Source organism: Chenopodium quinoa, unplaced genomic scaffold, assembly GCF_001683475.1.
Source record: "Chenopodium quinoa cultivar QQ74 unplaced genomic scaffold, ASM168347v1, whole genome shotgun sequence".
Taxonomy (NCBI): domain Eukaryota; kingdom Viridiplantae; phylum Streptophyta; class Magnoliopsida; order Caryophyllales; family Amaranthaceae; genus Chenopodium; species Chenopodium quinoa.
The window spans coordinates 3511106-3532832 of record NW_018742523.1 but is presented as its reverse complement, the minus strand read 5'-3'; the positions used below and the strand labels follow the sequence as shown (position 1 = coordinate 3532832).

Here is a 21727-nt window from a genome sequence, read left to right as displayed (position 1 = left end):
TATGTCAATCAAACTATAACATTTAAAAAAACTGAGGGAGTACAAGTGTAAAGAACGAAGAGAGGATCTTTGGAAAAGTTTCTCCGGTGAAACAAAACTCCGTGTAGCAAATAACTCCCTAGTCCCTACGTTGTTTTTCAAATATTTTGTCGTTGTTCCTCCCCTCAACTACAAACACATAGCTGTCGAGAAAGCAACTATATTCCCATCATCGTGCTCGTGCTTTCTCTCTCGCTCCACCCTCATTGCGGATCTGCCCAAATCTCCGCACCAACTTTCATCCATCCCCCTCTCTCGCTCTCCTTCATCACACTCTAAAACCCAGAAACACAACAACCCTATTTGATCCCATTCACACAACATTTTCGAGATTTAGATCTTCCTCACTAATTCAAAAATGGCGACAATGGAGAGCTTGATCGGATTGGTTAACAAAATCCAAAGAGCTTGTACTGTTCTCGGTGATCATGGCGGTGAAGGTCTTTCTCTTTGGGAAGCTCTTCCTTCTGTTGCTGTTGTCGGTGGTCAGGTCATACATTCAATCTTTTCTTGAATTTCTGATTACCTCATTTGAAATTGCATTTGTTTTTGTTCAAATTGTTGAATTGAATTTGAAGTATTTGAATGAAATTTCAGAGTTCTGGGAAATCATCGGTGTTGGAAAGTGTTGTCGGAAGAGATTTTCTTCCTCGTGGATCTGGTACTGTTTCGATTTCATTTCGTATTGAGGATGCCTAATATTTGAGATCCGATTCATTGATTTGATTGAAATACGGTTTTTTTTGTTGTTGAAAGGGATTGTTACGCGGCGGCCGCTAGTGCTGCAATTGCACAAGACCGATGGTGGATCTGATTATGCAGAATTTCTTCACGCACCGAAGAGAAAATATACCGATTTTGGTTCGTAATTTCGGCTTTAGTGCTGCATTGACTGTTAGTTTCTGGTCATTTTGTGATTATTTGAGCTAATGCCAACTATATGTTGATCTCTGATTAATGATACATAAACTTTAATTGGTGGGAAATTTTGCTGTATTTGATACAGTCTTTTTGTTGTATTTGACACAGTCTTGTTAATTCGTGAAGCTAATTGCTTTTTAACAGAACATTTCTGAGGAAAATGCAAGTGTAGAGTCATTTAGGTTTATGTAAGGGTTCGAAGGTGATTTTTCTAGTGATATTAGTCATGTATAAGTAGATTACCGACTAAGCTGGTAATTGACCTCTGACTCAATTATTATTTGGTTGAAAATGGTGAAATCGTCTGTCGGGAGCTGGCTTGAAACCGTTAAAACTTATTTTAGCATGATTAAGTATTTGTCCCTGTTTGAACTTTTAGTTGTTCAGTCTATTCCTGTACTTTTTTACATGATTCGTTACCCTGGTGGATGTTGGAGGCTCTATGTTATTGGCCATTTCCTATTAGAGGAAGATTTCCTGTTGGTGGCTTTCTTATTGCTTACTTTTCATGGCTATGCAATTCTTGAATATATACATATATTATATCTTTCTATTTTTCTTATGCAGCTGCTGTCCGCAAAGAAATAGCTGATGAAACTGATCGTATAACTGGAAAAACAAAAGCAATTTCTAATATCCCAATTCACCTGAGCATCTACTCACCAAATGGTATGCATCTATACTGATATTTATGCTTTATGGTTTCATTAAGACTTGTATATTTTGCGCTCCTTGCTTTGTAGTTTGGGGGCAGATGTGACTGTCATAGCTACCTCCAGAAGTAACCACCTGTGTAACCGACTTAGAGTTAATAGACTCAATACTGTTGTACTATATCACCTGTTCTTTTTTCGATGATGCCTATAGTTGTCCCTTATTTCATTCTTCATGGAAAACCAACTTTAATAACTTTTGCTGTAATTTTTTACTTTTTTCCAATTTTCTTCTCTTTGGGTAGATTATTTAGCACCAAAGTTGTACCTTTAGTAAACCTTCATTGTGTGCAAACATCAGATTTTAGTTATATGTTGCCACTTTCATCAAATTATACAACTAATAGTTCATACTGGATATCAAACAGTTTTTCCTTAGTCGATATCATCTTGCTAGCCGCAACATGTCTATCTAAAATTACATTTGGCTTATCACTTGAGCTCCAGCAGACATGTTTATTGTTTATAAACATTATTTGCGCAGTGCCTTTATATTTACACATACTCACATAGGGTATTGACACTTTCAGTTAAAACGATAATAATTGGAGAGAGAACCGAGAGGAGAGATACATGTTTCTGGATCGTTTTCCGAGTACAAATTACAAAAATTGTCTGTTTGCTGCTTCCTTTTTATCACAATTAATATGCTGAAATCTATATTTGCCATATTTTATAAAAGCATCATTATTGCTAATACATTTTCTGTTTCTTTTTACAGTTGTGAACTTGACACTTATAGATCTTCCTGGGCTGACAAAGGTTGCAGTAGGTAATTTTCTGACTTTTTTTGTATACCAATAACGAATGCAATCACATAATGGACATTGCGCAGGCATAATCTGACACGGTGAGATTTAGTAACCTTTTAAACTCTTGTGTTTTATTTGGCCTACTGCAGAGGGACAACAAGAAAGTATTGTCCAAGACATTGAGAACATGGTTCGCAGTTATGTCGAGAAGGTACATGAACTACTCTTTTGTTTATATCTATTGAAATGTAGGAGCGAGGCAGTTCTATAGTCAAAAATTTTGGTTTCTTTTTAGGCTGTAGATCTCATGTCAGGCCATCTTTGATTGATTCTGATGTTGCTTGAATCTTGATAAATAAAGTAGGAACGCATGGTGTTATTTTTGTGGCTGTGTAAAAGAAGAGAACCGCCATGATAATTGCAGCAGTGCTTGTCCAATCAGCTGAACAGTTGAGTTTAAAGGTAGCTATGAAGGGTTGCAATATTCCTTGTGTAGTGGTTCAAATCCACTTCTAAGCTTGAGCAAGTTACAAAAAGGATGTGAGAGCTCATTTCTAGTCTTTATCGGCTGTCAAACAACTGGATGAGCTTACCATGATCACTGTAAACTAGGATCATTGAACACTTTGGTCATCCTTTGGTGCTCGTGTTGGTCATCCTTTGGTGCTCATTTCCACGATTATGGTCTAAATATGGGTCTTCTGCTTGTAGTTTTGTTGTTGAGTAATTTCTTTGCTGTTTAGGTCATTTTATTTGTGGTGGATTATGATTGGTCTGGTCTGGATGTTGGCGCTGACCAATATTATATAGCGAGTTTCAGCATTGTCTAGTTGATGTTTGAACCGTTGTTTTTCATTTGTTGCTTGCTTGGTCTTTTCTGCCACAAATTTACAGCCAGAACTGCTCTATGTGGTTGGAAACAATGGTTTTTGTTTCTTCTTTTCTGATTCTCTTTTCAAGAGCTGGGAAGGAAGGTTGGGGTTGAAGTGCTGGCTACCAAGTTGTAGCTGGGTACCAAGTTTTAATTAAGCCCCCTGTCTGTCTAGTAGTTGTTGCAAGTAACAACATATCTTGCTGTTTAGGTTGCAGGGTGTAAACTATGGGTCTATGGGAATGGAAATGCAGGCTATCTCTACAAGGATATGTTGCATGTAGTTAGTTATGTTTACGTATAGAACAATTAATAGTCTTTTAACATGCCTATTTCCGATTTTCTTGTAGCCTAATTGCATTATCTTGGCTATTTCTCCTGCTAATCAAGATATAGCCACATCAGATGCTATAAAGTTGGCGAGAGAAGTTGATCCTTCAGGTAAGTTAGATGTCTTTTGTTATGCTATTAGTGGATATTATGGTAATAGTTAATACTTTCCCAGAACCCCCTTTTTATTTATTTAGTTTTTTTTTGGCCGATGTTTGATGTTATCAGCTATCTTTTGCATTTGCAGGTGAAAGGACGTTTGGTGTCTTAACAAAACTTGATCTGATGGACCAAGGAACAAATGCTCTTGATGTATATTTCTTTCTGTGAATGATTTGGTGGTATTTTCAGTTCATTTATTAGAAAAAAAAAAAAACTCATGAACTCTTACTCCATATATAAAGGTTCTTGAAGGAAGAGCATATAGGCTACAACATCCCTGGGTTGGTATAGTGAATCGTTCACAAGCTGATATCAACAAAAATGTCGACATAAATTTTGCTCGTAGGAAGGAGAGGGAGTACTTTGAACATAGCCCAGAATATTCTCACTTAGCTCATAAAATGGGTTCTGAATATTTGGCAAAACTTTTGTCTCAGGTTAGAATATAAAGCTTGTTTTATGCTCCATAATGTTTTCATATCTACATTTATAACATATCTTAATTTTTGTCAATTATTCACGAGGCTTAAATATTGTTTTTTTCAACCAGCATTTGGAGGTTGTAATAAGACAGAAAATTCCAAGTATCATTGCCCTTATCAATAAGACAATTGATGAAATCAATGCTGAATTGGACCGTATAGGCAGGCCTATTGCATCAGATGGAGGGGTAAGTATTGAGTCCCACTAAAGTTTTAAGTCCTTTATGGTGGCACGTTATAGAGTTAACCTTTTCACGTAATATGTGTAGGCCCAGTTATATACAATATTGGAAATGTGCCGTGCATTTGATAAAGTGTTCAAGGAGCATCTTGAGGGCGGGTAATTTTTGTTAATTCATATAAAATATTGCCTCACATAATGCTTTATCTTTTATCTATTTATTTATTTGTTTGTTTTCTTTTATCTTTCCTTCCCCCTAGTTACCTTACTTGTGCTTGTATAATTTGTGCCAGAGAGGTATTCTTATTTTCAGAATAAAATCTTTTTTGTGCCCAAATAGAAACTACAATATGACAAGCCTCTTTGTACCATCCCAAATCTAATGCTGAACCTCACCTTCCCTACTGATGACCACCCTTGAAAACCAGGTATTCAGGCTCATCATTTGCAAAATTGCAGAATGTTAGGGGAGGAGTAGAAGACATGTGTTTAACACTTTAACCAGACTAGAAAATTGATGCAAAATGACACTCATTTAACATGAATCATAGTCCAACTACATCTATTGACATAAAATTGTCACTTTAATAAAATGACACGGACTTGGTTACTAAAGACAATGGCATTGCAACCACAAGAGTTGGCCCCACATGCTAGAAAAGCTAAAAAACATTTTAAAACAAACTATTATTAAATTTGCTAACTACCAACAATACATTACATAAAAGTGCAAAATCAAATGGTTGCATTTTTGGATTTCAGTGAGCAAATTTTATTTAATTTTGTAGACTGTAATTATTTTAATAACATTTTAATGAATTAAACATACTTTCCGACATGTAAGAGTGTAGGACCCACTGTCTTTAGCAACCAAGTTCATACCGATTTATTATGAGTGACAAGTTCATGTCAATAGTTGTTGTTAGCCTATATATATGGCAATGAGTGTAATCTTGCCTTAAATAATACCAGTTCCCCTTAATATGGTACAACCTTTGCCCCAATTTATTGTTTACCATGAACATTGTGACTCACACTATTGGAGTCACATTTTTTTGCTAGACATTTCTTGTGGATGGATGGAGTAATTACTATTGATCTTTTCAGAATTAGCTCTCACTTATAAGTTGAATGGCATGGAAGTCTAAACTTCAGGGCTGTAGCTGAAATGTAATTTTGGTAGGCAGTTCAACAAAATCCTACGTCAGAATAAAAGCTTCATTATGGTCTCTAGCTCTGATAATTTAAGCTTTTCTCTTATGTCATTGACATTTAGTACTAGGAGTCTAGGAACAAGATCCAATTATATATATGTTTATTTTTATTTTTTTTTTTAATTTTTACCCTTCTTCAGCTCTATATATCTCTTACTATGAGCAATTCCTTGAGCTGTAACTCTCCAATTTTCTTCAATTCTGATAGCGCATCGTAAATTTAACAGTTAAAATCAAGACTTGGGGGGTTTTAATTGATTTGACTTTATGTCTTTGAACTTTTTGACCTCATCAGCTATGATGTTTGGCCAGTAAGACTTTTAGACCAAGATTAAAGTGGGTTTATGTATGATTTAGCTCCAATTTGAAAACATGCACATGTATAATGGAAATATTTGCATGTCAAAATATGTTGCTTGAATCTATATAAACAACAAATTGAGAATATTATCATTCGAAATCACCTGCAATAGCTAAATGGTAGCATGCTAAATTTTCAACACTGCTATTAAGTTGTTTAATGTTGTACAATTCGTTACATGCCATGCATGCAGGTCTGAGTCAAAAATACATGACACAATGACAACCAATAATAGGTTACCTAGTTGCTGGATTGTATTATGCAAACGAGACATGTTTTACATGATGTTGGGAGACTATTTTTTCTTTTATTAATTGTCTTCTGACTCAATACTTTGACCTTGCTGTTGGTATATTGATAGGTTTTTTATATGAAGTAATAGATAATTTGGACTATTTGTAGCTCTGTTTTGCACCTGAATATCTATCTTGGCTGCAAAAATCTAAAGCACAATGTTATTTCAGGCGGCCTGGTGGTGATCGAATTTATTTGGTTTTTGACCACCAACTCCCAGCTGCTATGAAAAAACTCCCTCTTGATCGTCATCTCTCAACATCAAATGTCCGGAAAGTTGTATCAGAAGCTGATGGGTACCAGCCCCATTTAATTGCCCCTGAACAAGGAATCAGAAGACTCATTGATGGATCACTTGGATACTTTAAAGGCCCTGCTGAGGCAACAGTTGATGCGGTAAAGTTCATTTCTACATTTATATGGTATCTTGTTTATTACATGACAACGTTATTCTACACTGGAAGTCAACATGCTAGAGTGAAGAGATGGCTTACCAAAGCATCAATCTGCAGAAACATCCAAATCAATCAATCAATCAATCAATCAAAGCCTTAATCTCATAAGTGGAGTCGGCTACATGAACCAAATTTGATTATTCTGTGTAATTATCGACAAAGATCCTCCTCCATCCCTTACGATCCAATGCCTCATCCTCATGCAAATCCAAAAACTTCATATCCCTCCGAATTCCTTCCAACCAAGTCATTTTCGGTCTCCCTCTCCCTTGTTTAATCCCTCCATGGTCCCACCCTTCGTACCGGTGCACCTTCGGGTCTCCGTCTTACATGCCCAAACCATTGCCCAAACCATCGTTGACGATTTTCCCTTAGTTTGTTTGTAATGCCTGCCACACCTACCTTCGTGCGAATAACCTCGTTTTTGATTCTATCTCTTAGAGTGTTCCCGCACATCCACCTTAACATTCGCATTTCCGTAACCTCCATCTTTTTAATGTACTCCTTCTTAGAAGCCCAACAACCATAGATCAACACTGATCTTATGGCAGTCCCGTAGAATTTCCCTTTCAACTGTAAGGGAATGTTTCGGTCACATAACACTCTCGTGTCCGCTCTCCACTTAAGCCACCCCGACTTAATCTTGTGGGCCACGTCTTGATTAATGTCACCATTTTTCTAGATGATAGACCCAAGATATTTAAAGCATTCACTCATGGTCTTTTGAGTACCATAGCGGCATACCAAATATTCAGTCTTACTCCAACTTAGCTTAAACCCTCTAGATTCCAATCTTTGCCTCCATTGCTCCAACTTGGCATTAACCCCATCTTTAGTTTCATCCACCAAAATGATATTATCCGCAAACAACATATACCATGAGACTTCATCTTAAATTGGTCTAGTTACATCATCTAGAACCATTGCAAAAAGGAAAGGGCTTAATGTAGACCCTTGATGCAATCCAATTGTAATAGGAAAATCTTTTGTCAACACTCCACGTGTCCTCACATTTGTTGACACATCCCGATACATATCCTTAACCAGGTCCACGTATCTTCGTGGGATACCTTTCTTCAACATTGCCCACCAAAGCACCTCTCTTGGCACCTTGTCATATGCCTTCTCTAAATCAATAAAGACCATATGCAGATCCTTCTTCTTTACCCTATAAAGCTCTATCATTTGTCTTCCCTGGGATAAAACCAAAAATTCAATTTCAAAAATTCAGAGTGTATAATTGATTGTTTACTTTTTAGATGTTACTTATCTGACTCTCAGAAATCATCTTTTCAATGACCAATTATTTTTAGTTGTAGCTTATTATCTTATCATACCATGAGTAATTGAATGAAGTGATATTGGACAATAATGCAACTTTGAATCACAATGTACTAAATCAATTTTCCTAATGATGTGTCTTTTAGAACAATTTTTTTCACGCTGTTGTGTTAATAAATGCAACTTTAGTTGACCAATATAAATAGGAGGCAGCATTTTTGGGTCAAGGTTATGTTGGACCAATTTATACCATGGGTGGGAGCCATTCTATTGTTTCAAATGTTCAATTTTCAAGTGTTGTACTTTTCATAATTGTTAGAGATTACTAGCAAAGGGATACTTTCCTCCTATATCGTTTAATTCATTCTCTGTACTGTATTGTTTAATTCATTAAACTTTGTTTTTCACAGGTGCACCTGATTTTGAAAGAACTCGTCAGGAAGTCAATAGCTGCAACATTGGTGAGAAAATGAACATAAACTAATACATCCATTCCCCCCCCCCCTGCGAAAAGTATGTATGCTTATGTAAAGTCTTTCTGCACATAAGTTACACACGTATTCCACATCAGTTATTGGTTTCTGAGTTATAACATCTCGTGATTCTTGCTTAGGGACGGGCAACCTTTCTCATGAAACTTTGACCATAGTTGCAACCATAAGGATTGCTGAATTTAGAATATTCGTAAGTTTGAGTGTTCATCTAGTCTTGCATTATTTTCATTCATTGCCTGCAAATGGCCGCAACCTGTTTCTAAATTAGAAGCTAACTTCGATTAATAAGCACCACTAAATGAACCTAAAGAAGCCAAAAACCTTATCAGCAAAATTATATGGTAGTGATCAATGTATATGCAGTAATAATACATCCTTTTTTAAAATTACATTCATGGCATGTTAATGTCTAGTATGAGGGAACAGGTAGAAAGCAGTCACAAATTAGAAGCTAACTTCGGTTATTAAGCACCAAGAATTGAAACTAAAGAAGCCAAAAACCCTATGAGCAAAATGAAGTGGTAGTGATCAATGTATATGCACTAATAATACATCATTGGTTTTTATTACATTTACAGCATGTTGATGCCTTGTGTGAGGGAACAGATAGAAATCAGTCACAAAGTAGAAGCTAACTTCGATTATTAAGCTCCAAGAAATGAAACTAAATTAGCCAAAACCCTTATGAGAAAATTAAAGTAGTTGAATAGCTTAGCCTCTAAGGTTTTACCACCTTGACGTAAGCTTACAACACAGCAGAAAGTGGCTCACCGATTCATTAAACAACGGCTAATGAAAATTAGGAAAAGAAGAATCGATTCTTATTTTATAGGAAAAATAAAATTTGAAGATTATCCGCATCGAGCCACTCAGCTTTCAAGTATAGTATTACGGAGAGAAATTAGTACAATGAAGGCATTAAGATTTTAGCTTGGGGCTGATCAGCTCAAAACATCACCATTATTCGCTCAAGTAATATGGCAATTTTACTGCCTATATTGCTCTTGTGTTTTTTATAAAATTTGTTAAGTAATGTCAAACCTTGGTGCTAAACATATTTAAGTATTTTAGTTTTGTAAATTGTAATTTTTTTTTAAAAAAAAAAATTTGATAAGTGAGAGAATTAGAAATGCCCCTTGTGTCTCCAATCTCCATGCTTTTTAAATAATAAAGGGATAAGGTTCCATGTGTTACACATACTTCCTCCGTTTATTATTAGATGCATCGCTTTTGAAATTGCGGACTCCTAGACAATTTTTGGAGTAGAGAGAAAAAATAAAGAGGGCCCATGTGATATAAGAGAGAGAGAGAGAATTTATTGGCTAAAAGGAAAAGTGATGTATCTAAATTGAAACTTTCATGTATAGAAAGTGATGCATCTAATAAAAAACAGAGGAAGTATATACTATACCAATACAAAAGTTTTCTCTGCTAATTTTGATGTTTTCCATCTCATAGGAGCTCAAGAGATTCCCATCACTTCAAAGTGATATAGCTGCAGCTGCTAATAACTCACTGGAAAGATTCCGTGATGAAAGTCGGAAAACTGTTGTGCGTCTGGTAGAGATGGAGTCCACGTACCTAACAGTTGAATTTTTTAGAAAACTTCAACTCGAACCAGAGAAGAATACTGGAAACCAACCAGCTTCAAATTCTGATCGTTACACTGATAATCACCTTAGAAGAATTGGTAAGTTCATTTATGCTTCAAGTGTTGATCCCTGTATCTGGGTTTAGCTCACTGTAGTCAAATTTTCTGCTCATATCACTTCATGTTGCCATAAGCTTCATTTCTAATCACAATTATGCTAAAGCTGGAAAATTTATTTGCTTTCCTTTCCAGGATCAAATGTCACAGCATATGTCGGTATGGTTTGTGACACATTGAAAAATTCTATTCCAAAGGCAGTTGTACATTGCCAAGTCCGAGAGGCAAAAAGAGCACTTCTAAACAACTTCTATGTTCAAATTGGGAAAAGAGAGGTAAAGTCTGTATTAGTTTGACATTGCCTTATCTATTTGCTCCTGAAGAGTAATCTCTATCTTCAATTGAAGCTCCTCTGCACTGTTAGTGATTCCAGGTTTGAACTTGTTGTATAGTAGTTATAGTAATTTTTCTCAAGGGCTATGATAAATTGCATCAGTTACCTAATGAACTAATCACCTCCTTTTCCCACAGTAACACTTCTTATATCTTTTCTTTTGTCCTCTATTTTCTCAACTGTCTTGATTAATTATCTGGTAAATTACTGAACTTATTCCATAAAAAATATGCTTATTCTCTACCAAGTTCCACTCTTGGAGAGGTTCAAATGTCAGCTGCCGTATCTTTAAGAGATTATCTTTAAGACTTTAGTTAGCTGGTAGATTATTTCCTGTGGAAAGTAGCACAAGAGAATATTTCTGGATTTAATGTAGTACTAACATCTTTATTAGCAGCATAGAAAGTAAGAAAACTTGACATTCTTAAAATCAATGAAGCAACACAAAAGGGAATTTTCTGGTGTACTCGGATGAGCACTCTATGACTCTATGTAGTTAGCATCTTATTAGATCAGAAGACAAACTGAATTCAGCTAATAATTTAGTTAAGACAGTTTATGTGTTCTCTTAGCATTTTCCGACTATTTTACTACGCATTGTTGTACAGAAGACATAAATTATGATTCTTTTTTACTCGGTATTATAAATAATTTCCCAGCTCTTTGTTTGCAAGAATGCATTTGCTTACTTTATCTGAATCGTCCTGTACAGATACATGTAATAGAATTGGTAATGAGATATGTATTAGAAATAGGAGTTGTGTGTGTGTGTGTGTGTCTGTGCATGGTTTCCTTTTAGAAAGTCGTCGAATAGAATATTTCTCTAGGTTAGTAATACTTGCGTTTCATCAATATGCAGAAAGATCAGCTTAGTGCCATGTTAGATGAAGATCCTGCATTAATGTCCAGAAGAGAATCACTATCAAAGAGGCTTCAACTCTACAAGTCAGCAAGGGATGATATTGATTCCGTGGCATGGAACAGATGAAGACTCACGTATGATTGAGTCTCTTAGGTTCTCACTGTCCGTTGTAAACGAACTATGCAGTAGTGAAAGGTAAAAGGCCCCTCTTACAAGCTACGTATGATTGATTATTCAATTCACACCTACACATTCATCCATGACACAATTCATGAGATATTGAGAACATTACTTCTGTATTGAGCACCAATTTTGAGATATAGAATGTAGGTGATTTAAAATGTTCTCCGAGAAGATATCAAAGTGTTTCTTACACACTATCATTATGGCTTTGGTCCTTTGTTATTGTAATTCTTTTGTGAAAAACACAATGGCTCTTTCAGATATCTGATATTAACTAAAAGTCAGGGTGTATACTTGTAAATTTTGTGTTTTGCCGGATAATTTACACGATGAGAGCATATTGAGTAAATCTAATTTGTTTACTATAATTCGGCTGTGTAGCGTACTTTTGGTGATTGATCTGCGTAGACCTTAACTTGAGGCTCGACTCACCCAGCAGAAAATCAGTTATTTCTGTTACTCGCACTACTTATTTAGGGTCATGGAAGAACAAATGCAACATTGTTAATAGAATTACTACATGATACTTGGAATCAATCCAGTTTTTTTGCACAAAAGAAATATTTTTTTTTTACTTGCATTCAGGAAAGACATCAATTAAAGCTATCTAGCTAGATTAAATACATTTAATTGTCATATTACTAATTCCAATTATATTTTAATTTGACAAAAAATTGCGAACAAAGAGAGCATATGTAATGCGTATCTCTATGAAATTTTATTCTTGTAATAGCTGATTTACAGGGCTTGACTTAAAGAGCTGGAGATCTTAAAAAAGAAAAGATCAAGATGTGAATCAAATCTTGGGAAACGCTAATTGAAGAATAATGAAGTTTATTCATTAGTATTAGTAGAAGCAAAACGGCTTTTAAATGTCTCCCATGTCAAACCTTTCTCAATGTACTCAATATTGTTGGGGTTGAAAGGACCCTTAATCCTGTCTATTGACATAATTCTTGCTCTTTGTGGAAGAACACTTTTTGATGGATCTGGGGATGTCCCATAACTCAAGCATGAAGAAAATCCCTGCAATCGATAATCAAGCTCCATTGAAACATGCTCTTGATTCTCCTTCCATCTAAAAATTATAATCATGTTTTCCATACTAAAATGTTTGAAATTGAAATTAGCAACATTTTCTTAGGAAAAATTTAATAAACTAATTATTGATTTACAACCATTTTAAGTGGTGAATTTAATTATTTTATAATTATACTAATATTGTTGATGTGGTGTTATTTACTTAATCAACTAATCATTTCTTTTGTTACTACGTAGAAAAGATTCCTTTTTATTCTTTTAAATACTCTATTTTTTTTTTTTTTTTTTTTTTTTTTTTTTTTTTTTTTATTTGAGTGATGTGAGAGTTGGATAGATGATGTTGCTATCACAAAACTAACTTCCATTGGACTGAATGAAATTTGAAAAGTCTATGATGAGACGAGGGAATAACGTGACAATTAATTTTTGAGTTAGAAAATACATATCGTATTCAAAGTATAATGTAAAGGAAAAAATATTTAAACAAGTTGAGATGCAAGAACTATGAATAATGGTGTCACCTTAAAGATGAGAACTTCTACTTGTTGATCATCAACCATAGCTGTCACAAGCAGAGCTTCTCCTCTGGCTGACTGGCTATACATTTCCAATATAGCTATTTCTTCATTGTAACCATAACTTTCATAATCTTCTTTGTCATATCTTACTCTTCTCCTTGCCCTGCAACATAATGTTTTACCAGTTGGGGTGCTCGTATTACAGAATTTGTACCATGATAAATTGCAAATTAAGTTTCGATAAGAAGAATCGACGTTTTTATACCCATGAAAATTGGTTGAATTAGATTGTGATATAAGTAATGCAGGCCGTAAACTGCTAATGCTATTCAGCAACATTAGAAAATTGAATTTTTGCCTTAAGCAAGTTAGATTATGTGGCTATCAACTGAAGTATTTTCGTCTGAAGCTTGAAGATAAGGTTTTTATACGATTGTATTTCGCAAATTATCTCTACTTGTCTTGTTGTCTTTGATGAAATGTCGTACTTTGGATTTTTGTGTCTCATCTTTGATGCTACCACAGTACCACATCATCTGCTTTCTAAAACTCATGATCATGGTTTCATTTGGTTAGACAAAAAATGTTTACAATGGGAAATGGTTTCCATTAAAATGTTTAAAAATACTATGCAAATGGTTTTCCATTAATATGTTTGAAACAGATATGTTGGTAAGTTTTTTTTTTAAGTGGTTGAATCGTACGCAATGCACTTAATTAGAGGCAGATCTTAGTTGAGGCAGTCAGGACCCCTAAAGTTTTTTCCTTTTGGTTATAAGTAATATAAATAAGTGAGTAGAAAACATTTACATAATGGTCTAGTGTTGTTAGTTTTGAATAGGGGTGGTTAATGGACAGGGTTGTCCATTGATAATAGAGTCGGGCCAAAATTTAAAGAGTCTTGACCCTTTAATATTTTTGTGGACAAGGTCACTAAAGGGCTTTAAGATATAGGGTCAATGATGAACTTTTATTGACAGCCCATTAATATCAAAGAAATATTAAAGGCCAAAAAGAAAAAACCCAATTTAAAAAAAATAAAAAAATTAGATCGGTAAACTGAACTCACACACACATTCTCTCTCCTCTTTCTCTTTATCCGAGTGAGAAATCTCGCTGGAAAAATGAGGCGGCGACCGGAAATCGGAGGTTTACAGTCATCTGCTGCTACTAGGGTTAGTCCTTTGTCATCTTCATCTTTCAATTTTCTTCGATTAATTTAAAAACACCTGAAAAAAAAAATTTAATTTAAACATTGATTTTGAATAATATTGCAGAATCAATTTCGAGTTGTTGGAGAAAATATAGCCTCCATGAAAACTGATGTTATGAAGGAGCAATTATCCACTTTTCGCTCTCAGCTCGAGGATTTCGCCCGCAAACATAAGGTTTTTTTAAAAAAAATTAAGTTAGTTATTTTTATTGATTATTATTATAGCAACAATTTATGGTATGATTTGAATTTCTTTGCTGTTCTTCAGTTCTTAGTAATTATTTTAGCAACAATTTGTGGTATAATTAGAATAACATTTTGTTTACCCCTATTCTTAATTTACGAGCTGTTGATTTTTTTTATCTTATTTGTTTATGAAATTAGATGGTATTAAATGAGATTTGTTATAGTAAAGGTATTGATGGCCTCTTAATGGCCTGTTTAACTTTTACCTCGACTCTGACCTGACCCTGACCCACTAAATAATCATCATGACCCACAACCTACCCGCCCCGCTAATGACCTACACCGACCCGCCCAATAACTACCCCTAGTTTTGAATAAAAGTTTGGAGGAATTCCCCCACTTATGAATGCAAGGTAAGTTGTTGGAATTTTAAATAGTCGAAGCAGTATCGTTTAGAACTTGATTTTTAATAACTTATGTTTGATTGTGGTTTCTTTTTTTTTTTTTTTTCCTTTTTTTTTTCTCTTCTTCTTTTAAACCTTGTGTTTTACTCATTCCAAACACAAACTTTCATATGTAGTTGGGCACAGCGTGTGGCCAGCCACATTAATCACCTCCACAACCTCCAAACCCTCATCCTCTTCAGCAACCTTTCCTCCTTCCAACCTAAACCTCCACCACCTCCGCCGCCATCTTCATTGCCAGATATCTGCCTCCATCGCCGTCTTCGTCGTTCGCAGAAATCGCCGGTAGCGTTCGGGTTGTTCTAATTCCGAAAACATCTGCTGTTGCGAGTAACAACAAAATTTGATAGCGAAAACTCGGTGTTCTTCCACAAAGTATCATTGAAGCTTTTCAATGGATTGGTGAAATTGAAATTCACTTTCCATAATAATCCTAAAGGCAATTTGCCGAGCCGCAAATCGCTCTTATTACGAAGCATCTTGCTATTCATTATGATATTGAGGAATAGAATGCTTTAAAGGGTTCCTTGTTGTTGGCCCTAATCTTAAACTCAAGGCTGCTAATAATATTCTCTTTGCTTTCTTATATTTGATCATATATGGATTTTGTTTTGGAACTTTAATTGAATTGGAATTTTGGATGATATGCTGGTTTTTTAATGAATTGGAATTTCGGTCGCTCAATCATAGGTTAATCACTCGGTCAGGGGTTACTCACTCGGTTAGGGGTTATTTGGTCATTCAAGGGTTACTTGGTTAGGGGTTATGGCAGGAACTGACTTTTCCGGCCAGGTCCGACCACTCCTCCGTTTGACTACTGTACCCCTACGACACTTCCCCGATACACACTCAAGTTAACGGAAAAAAACTCAGCAATGTCATAGAGCGGTTTTTGACTAATTAGGAATAGTATTGAAGCAATTGAGATTGTAATTTTGCTAAGCAAGGACTTGATTTATTGTGCATAGTAAATAACAGAGGGTTGATTACAAAACATGACTTGAGGCCATGAGTCTCTAAGTAGCTTTAGGTTACAACTCTCTTGTGTTTTCCTTACAATTTCTGGATGCCTTTTTCCTTTCTCAGCCTAAACTTAAGTGTTTCGGGTTTTTTTGATGTCCTGCGGGAGAGTTACAATTCCGGGACTGGATCCGTGCGCCTGTACCTGCAAAACAACGGAAACTCCGGGTGGTGAGAGCTCCGCCTCCGACGATCAAGTTAGTACTTGTGTGTGGAGTAAAAGGTGCGGAAAGTAAAAAGGGTGATCTAGTTCCTCGGAAGGGAGGAGTGATCGGGGAGTGAAAATAATGCTAAGTCTGGTCTAGCTATTAGTATGCACGTGTGTTTAGGCTTCTCTAGGCCGTTCTCCAGGTTGGCAATCTAGGTGCCAGGTGGCGTGGCATGGTTGGTCCATGTTGGACCTCTTGAAATATGACACGTGGCAGCCCCCTGATTGGTCCACGTGGCAGGTGCTTATTGGTCCACGTGGCGGGGAAAAATCCCCTAAACATTAAGTATTACAATTTGCCTCCTTACATCTAAAAATAGATAAAACAAAAGTAATGAAATGAGAGCCTAAAGTCTTTTTTCTTAATTAGTGAAATAACTGCTCCTTTTTGTTGCCTTGCTCAAAATGGTCTCTTCCAAAAAGTAGTCTTGCTTCTTGTATGTTATTGCTTAATGCCCGGTGTTGCTGCTGTTTGCTTCCTTTCTAAATTGTTGTTGCTGCCCTGTGTGTTGTTGTTGTTGCCTTAGACGCCGAGTGTACCCCTGAAATTGTTGACCTGTGCTTGGGTCCATAACAATACCCGCCCCCTCGAGATTCACCTTTTCCTCAAGGTGGAAGGCCGGAAATCGATCAATTATCATCTTGCTATCCTCCCACGTGGCTTCAAATTCCGGCAGCCCTTGCCACCTAATCAATACCTCCATCAGTACGCCCCTGCCCACAGCCACCTTCCTGGAATCCAAAACAGCCTCGGGTTCTACCACCATTTCCATTTCAGGGGTCAGTTGAATCGGAATTGCTGGATTAACCGGTATAGCCCCCACCGCCTTCTTGAGTTGGGAGATGTGGAACACAGGGTGGATTCGGGATGTGGGTGGAAGGTCCAGGCGATAAGCCACCTTTCCCACCTTCCCAACGACCGTGAATGACCCATAATATCGAGCTGCAAGCTTCTCATTTGGACGAATTGCCAGTGATCGCTGGCGATACGGCTGTAGCTTCAAGAACACTGAGTCTCCAACCTCAAATTGCCCTTCCCGTCGTTTACTATCGGCATACCCCTTCATGACTTGTTGAGCCCGGAGTAAGTTAATCTTCAATTCATCCAACATGAGTCTCTCTTGTAATTGGACCTCCACCGAACTGACCGGAGTCTGACCAGCCCCAACCTTCCACAATCGCGGAGGTGTTCGTCCATAAACCACCTGAAAGGGTGTTAGTTTGGTAGAAGAGTGTGGCAAAGTGTTGTAAGCATACTCTGCCCAATGCAGCTAAGAAGCCCAATTCCGCAGTTGCCCTGCGATGAAACACCAGAGATATACCTCCAACCCTTTGTTGACCACCTCCGGTCTGTCTGTCTGTTTGGGGGTGGTAGGATGTGCTCCGTTTGAGTTGCGTCCCCTGTAATCGGAAAAGTTCCCTCCAGAAACCACTCAAAAAAAACTCTATCCTGGTCAAAGACAATGGAATTCGGGACTCCATGTAAACGGACCACCTCCCTAGTGAAAGCCTCAGCCACCTTGATCGCCGAGAATGGGTGCCTCAGCCCAATAAAATGAGCATATTTCGAAAGTCAATCCACCACTACCAAAACCGAGTCCACACCCTTAGACAAGGGAAGACCCTCAACAAAATCCATCGACACATCTTCCCATACTCGTTCTGGCACCGGTAGAGGTTGTAGCAGCCCTAGCGGTGTTTGTTGGGAACTCTTGTTTCGCTGACAAACCTCACATCGACGCACATAGTCACCTATCTGTCGATGCATCCCCACCCAAAACCATTCGGCGGCAACTCAAAGGTAAGTTTTGACCTCTCCTTTGTGACTGCCGGCCGGAGAATCATGGTGCTCATGAAGCAGTTTGGGGATGAAAGCAGAGGTGGGAGGGAGTACTATTCTTGCTTTATACTTCACGAGCCCAACATCTAAGTGAAACACCACCAAATTTCCCTCCCCTTTTCCCAAGCCCACACGAATTTGGGCCAACCACTTGCAGGCCTTCATTTCTTCTTCCAGTTTTTTCCATTCCACTACCTGGAAACAAGTCAGAGCACTCAATTGTGTCAAATAGTGATCCCTTCGTGATAATGCATCGGCTACTCGTTTGGAAGCTCCAGGTCGATATTGAACTTCGAAATCAAACCCCACTAATTTTCGCATCCATTTTTGATATTCGCTGCCCACCTCCCTTTGTTGGGTAATGTAGCGAAGGCTTTGTTGATCGGTTCTAACAATGAAATGTCGTCCAAGGAGATAGTGCTTCCATTTGATGATAGCAAGAACTATGGCCATGAGTTCCTTCTCATATATCGATTTCTCTCGTGCTTTCACGCCAAGTAGTTTGCTATAGTAGGCTATGGGTCGTCCGCCTTGCATCATCACACCGAAAAGCATCCATTTTAATCACAAACTCCTTGGTGAAGTCAGGCATGGCTAGAATGGGAGCCGTGATCATGGCCCTTTTAAGAGCCTCAAAGGCTTGGGTAGCCTCCTCTGTCCAACTAAAACTATCTTTTTTGAGTTGGGCCGTTAGGGGGCCCGCAATTTGAGCATATTGTAGAACAAACTTTCGGTAGTACCCGGTAAGCCCAAGGAACCCACGTAGTTCCCTTAAATTTCGAGGCACCGTACATTGCAAGATTGCCTCAACCTTCTCTCCATCCGTGGCTACTCCCTTAGCCGAAATAACATGGCCCAAGTAGGCCACCTCCATTCTTCCAAACTCACATTTCTTTAGATTGGCATACAATTCATTTCTAGCAAGTATCTCCAACACATTCTTCACATGCTCTCTATGTCCCAAGTCGTTCCTACTATACACCAAGATATCATCAAAAAACACTAAGACAAATTTCCTCAAGAAGGGTCAAAACAAATCATTCATGAGAGATTGGAAGGTGGCCGGGGCATTGGTTAACCCAACGACATCACTAAAAATTCATAGTTCCATTCATGAGTTTGAAAGGCGGTTTTGTAAGTGTCTTCAGGTTTGACCCGAATTTGATGATAACCCGATTTCAAGTCAAGCTTCGAGAACACTGTGGCTCCATGCAACTCGTCTAATAACTCATCAATTACCGGTATAGGATATTTATCGGGGACCGTCTCCTTATTCAAGGCCCGATAATCTACACAAAACCTCCATGATCCATCTTTTTTCTTCACAAGCAAGACCGGGCTACTAAATGGGCTTGTGGATGGCCTAATGATTCCGGCCTCCAACATTTCCGCTATTAGCTTCTCGATCTCATCCTTTTGTACTTGAGGATAGCGGTATGGCCTTACACTCATCGGGTTGCTTCCTTCCTTAAGTAAGATTGCATGCTCATGCCCTCGGGAAGGTGGCATTCCATGGGGCATATTAAACACTCCTTGGAACTCTTCTACTAACCCCCTCAAAAACGTCGGGACCTCCCTCTCTTTCGGTTCCTCTTCCATCTCCATCCGGTTGATCTCCACCAACATTCTCCCTTTATTCTTGCAAAGGGTCCGAATCATCGCTTTCAAGGACACTTGCGTTTTCTCCAAAGTGGGATCCCCTACCAAAGTGACCGGCAATCCGGCTATGGTGAAGTGCATCACATGAGTCTTCCGATTGGTGGTAACCGACCCAAGTTTCTCAAGCCATTGTATTCTCAATATCACATCAGCATTCCCCAACATTAATGGCAAGAAATCCTCCTTAATGGTTACTCCTCCCTCAACTCTCACTTCTACCCTCCTACACACCCCACTTCCATGCACGGTCTCCCTATTTCCAAGAGACACTGCAAACTCCCCCTTCTTCTCTATGTCTAAGCCTCCTTATTCTACTAACTTCAAGGAAATAAAGTTATGAGTGGCTCTGGGGTCTATCATGACTATCACCTCCTTTCCACGCACCACCCCCTTTAACTTCATTGTCTTCGGGTTAGTTAACCCAACTACCGAGCATAGTGACACCTCAACCGCCTCCTCTTCCTCCCCTATGCCCTCCGGTTCTTCCTCAATTTCCCCCAAGTCATTCGCCACCATAAAAACACTCAACACCTTCCGTTTACAACGATGTCCAACCCCCCAACGCTCATCACACCGAAAACACAATCCCTTGGCCCTTTTATCTTGTAATTCGGCTTCCGTTAGCCTTCGGGTTTCAGAAAAGGGTTGAAAAGTTTGAGTGATTGTAGTTTTGCTTCCACTCACGGATCCGTGAGACTCACTGGCCTTGTTCCAATTCCGGTTTGGGCCCGAAGATGAAGGCAGCCCATAAGTGGAAATGAGGCCTCCATTTGTCCTACTACCCCCTCCACCTGAATTTGACAACAGGGCATTCTGACCCCCTTTCCATGAGCCCAATTCCCTTTTGCCCCTCCTCTATATTTCTCTTCTATTCTTGCTGTTAGCTGCATTGCCCTCCCTAAGCTCTCAATTTCCCACATTCTCAGCTCCCTCTTGATTTCATCCTTCAAACCATTGATGAATGAATTTTTCATTACCTTCGCCGGAATTTCCTTCAACGGAAATGCCAATTCAATGAATTTCCGACGCTACTCCTCCACGGTGGTTGTCTGTGTCAACGTCAGCCATTGTTCCTCAAGCTCCCCACCCTGCATCTACCGGAATTCCTCTAAAAGCCGATCCCGGAGATCTTCCCATGAAAGGAAAGGCCGTCGATCTGCCTCCAAGTAATACCACTAAAGCGCGGCCCCATCCAGAGCCACCTCCACTACTGCCAACCTATCGATTTCTGTTAGGCCATAGAAATCGAAATATCTGCGAATCCGCATCACCCAATTATTCGGTTCCTTCCCCTCGAAAATGGGCATCTCCATTCGTCGTGGTCGCCACCCACCGTCGCCACCATGTACGTCACCCCATCCCGGCCCTCTTCCGTCCGGAGTTCTATTGGCGTCTTCTTCACTAGTACGGCTGTACTCGCCCTCGTCCCGGTTGTGAAGGTTGTGGCGCCCTTGCCCTCCATTCATGATGTTTCGAATGGTGGTGTGGATTGGGTGGGGTTGTGTTATTCTTGTTTCTAGTGCGACTAGTTGTTCGGACAAGGCTCGCTGGTTTGCCGCCATCTGTTCAGCCAAGTTACGTTGGCTCTCTGCCTGACTTGCTAGCAAATTCTCGATGGTGGACAGCCGTGCATCCAGCTCCTCGGACTTTCCTTCCAGAGCCTCGAAACGTTGTGCGTTCGTACTAACCATTGTTGTTCCCCAATCGGCTGCTCTGATACCAATTGGCTGGAACTGACTTTTCCGGCCAAGTCCGACCACTCCTCCGTCTGACTACTGTACCCTTACGACACTTCCCCGATACACACTCAAGTTAACGGAAAAAAAACTCAGCAATGTAATAGAGCGGTTTTTGACTAATTAGGAATAGTATTGAAGCAATTGAGATTGTAATTTTGCTACGCAAGGACTTGATTGATTGTGCAAAGTAAATAACAGAGGG

General features: G+C 38.5%; 2 protein-coding genes across 3 annotated transcripts; one reads left to right on the top strand and one right to left on the bottom strand.

The window, feature by feature from the left end:
• The first annotated feature begins 61 nt into the window (after positions 1–61).
• LOC110720002 (dynamin-related protein 1C) lies at positions 62–11986 on the top strand. Its single transcript, XM_021898999.1, has 16 exons — positions 62–529; positions 637–700; positions 796–900; positions 1528–1629; positions 2395–2445; positions 2575–2636; positions 3647–3737; positions 3874–3938; positions 4031–4225; positions 4339–4458; positions 4540–4610; positions 6491–6716; positions 8467–8517; positions 10009–10240; positions 10394–10533; positions 11452–11986. Exons 1-16 carry the CDS (start codon positions 398–400, stop codon positions 11578–11580), a joined length of 1836 nt encoding a protein of 611 aa, XP_021754691.1. The 5' UTR covers positions 62–397; the 3' UTR covers positions 11581–11986.
• A 97-nt stretch (positions 11987–12083) lies between these two features.
• Positions 12084–13618, bottom strand: LOC110720004. Of its 2 annotated transcripts, XM_021899001.1 has the most exons (3): positions 13462–13618; positions 13200–13359; positions 12084–12663 (listed from the first exon to the last, which is right to left on the bottom strand). In XM_021899001.1, the coding sequence occupies exons 1-3, from the start codon at positions 13533–13535 to the stop codon at positions 12472–12474; spliced, it is 426 nt and encodes a 141-aa protein (XP_021754693.1). In that variant the 5' UTR covers positions 13536–13618; the 3' UTR covers positions 12084–12471. The 2 variants fall into 2 exon arrangements, with proteins under 2 accessions (XP_021754693.1, XP_021754692.1); XM_021899000.1 differs by having other exon boundaries at positions 13200–13618.
• Positions 13619–21727: the final 8109 nt, after the last annotated feature.

Excerpts from the sequence above, each read along its gene's own strand:
- LOC110720002 (XM_021898999.1), top strand. The coding sequence starts at position 398 with ATGGCGACAATGGAGAGCTTGATCGGATTGGTTAACAAAATCCAAAGA. Across the intron at positions 530-636 it reads TTGCTGTTGTCGGTGGTCAG|AGTTCTGGGAAATCATCGGT; the intron begins GTCATACATTCA and ends ATGAAATTTCAG. Across the intron at positions 4,459-4,539 it reads CTATTGCATCAGATGGAGGG|GCCCAGTTATATACAATATT; the intron begins GTAAGTATTGAG and ends TAATATGTGTAG.
- LOC110720004 (XM_021899000.1), bottom strand. The coding sequence starts at position 13,535 with ATGTTGCTGAATAGCATTAGCAGTTTACGGCCTGCATTACTTATATCA. Across the intron at positions 12,664-13,199 it reads TAGAAGTTCTCATCTTTAAG|GGATTTTCTTCATGCTTGAG; the intron begins GTGACACCATTA and ends TATCGATTGCAG.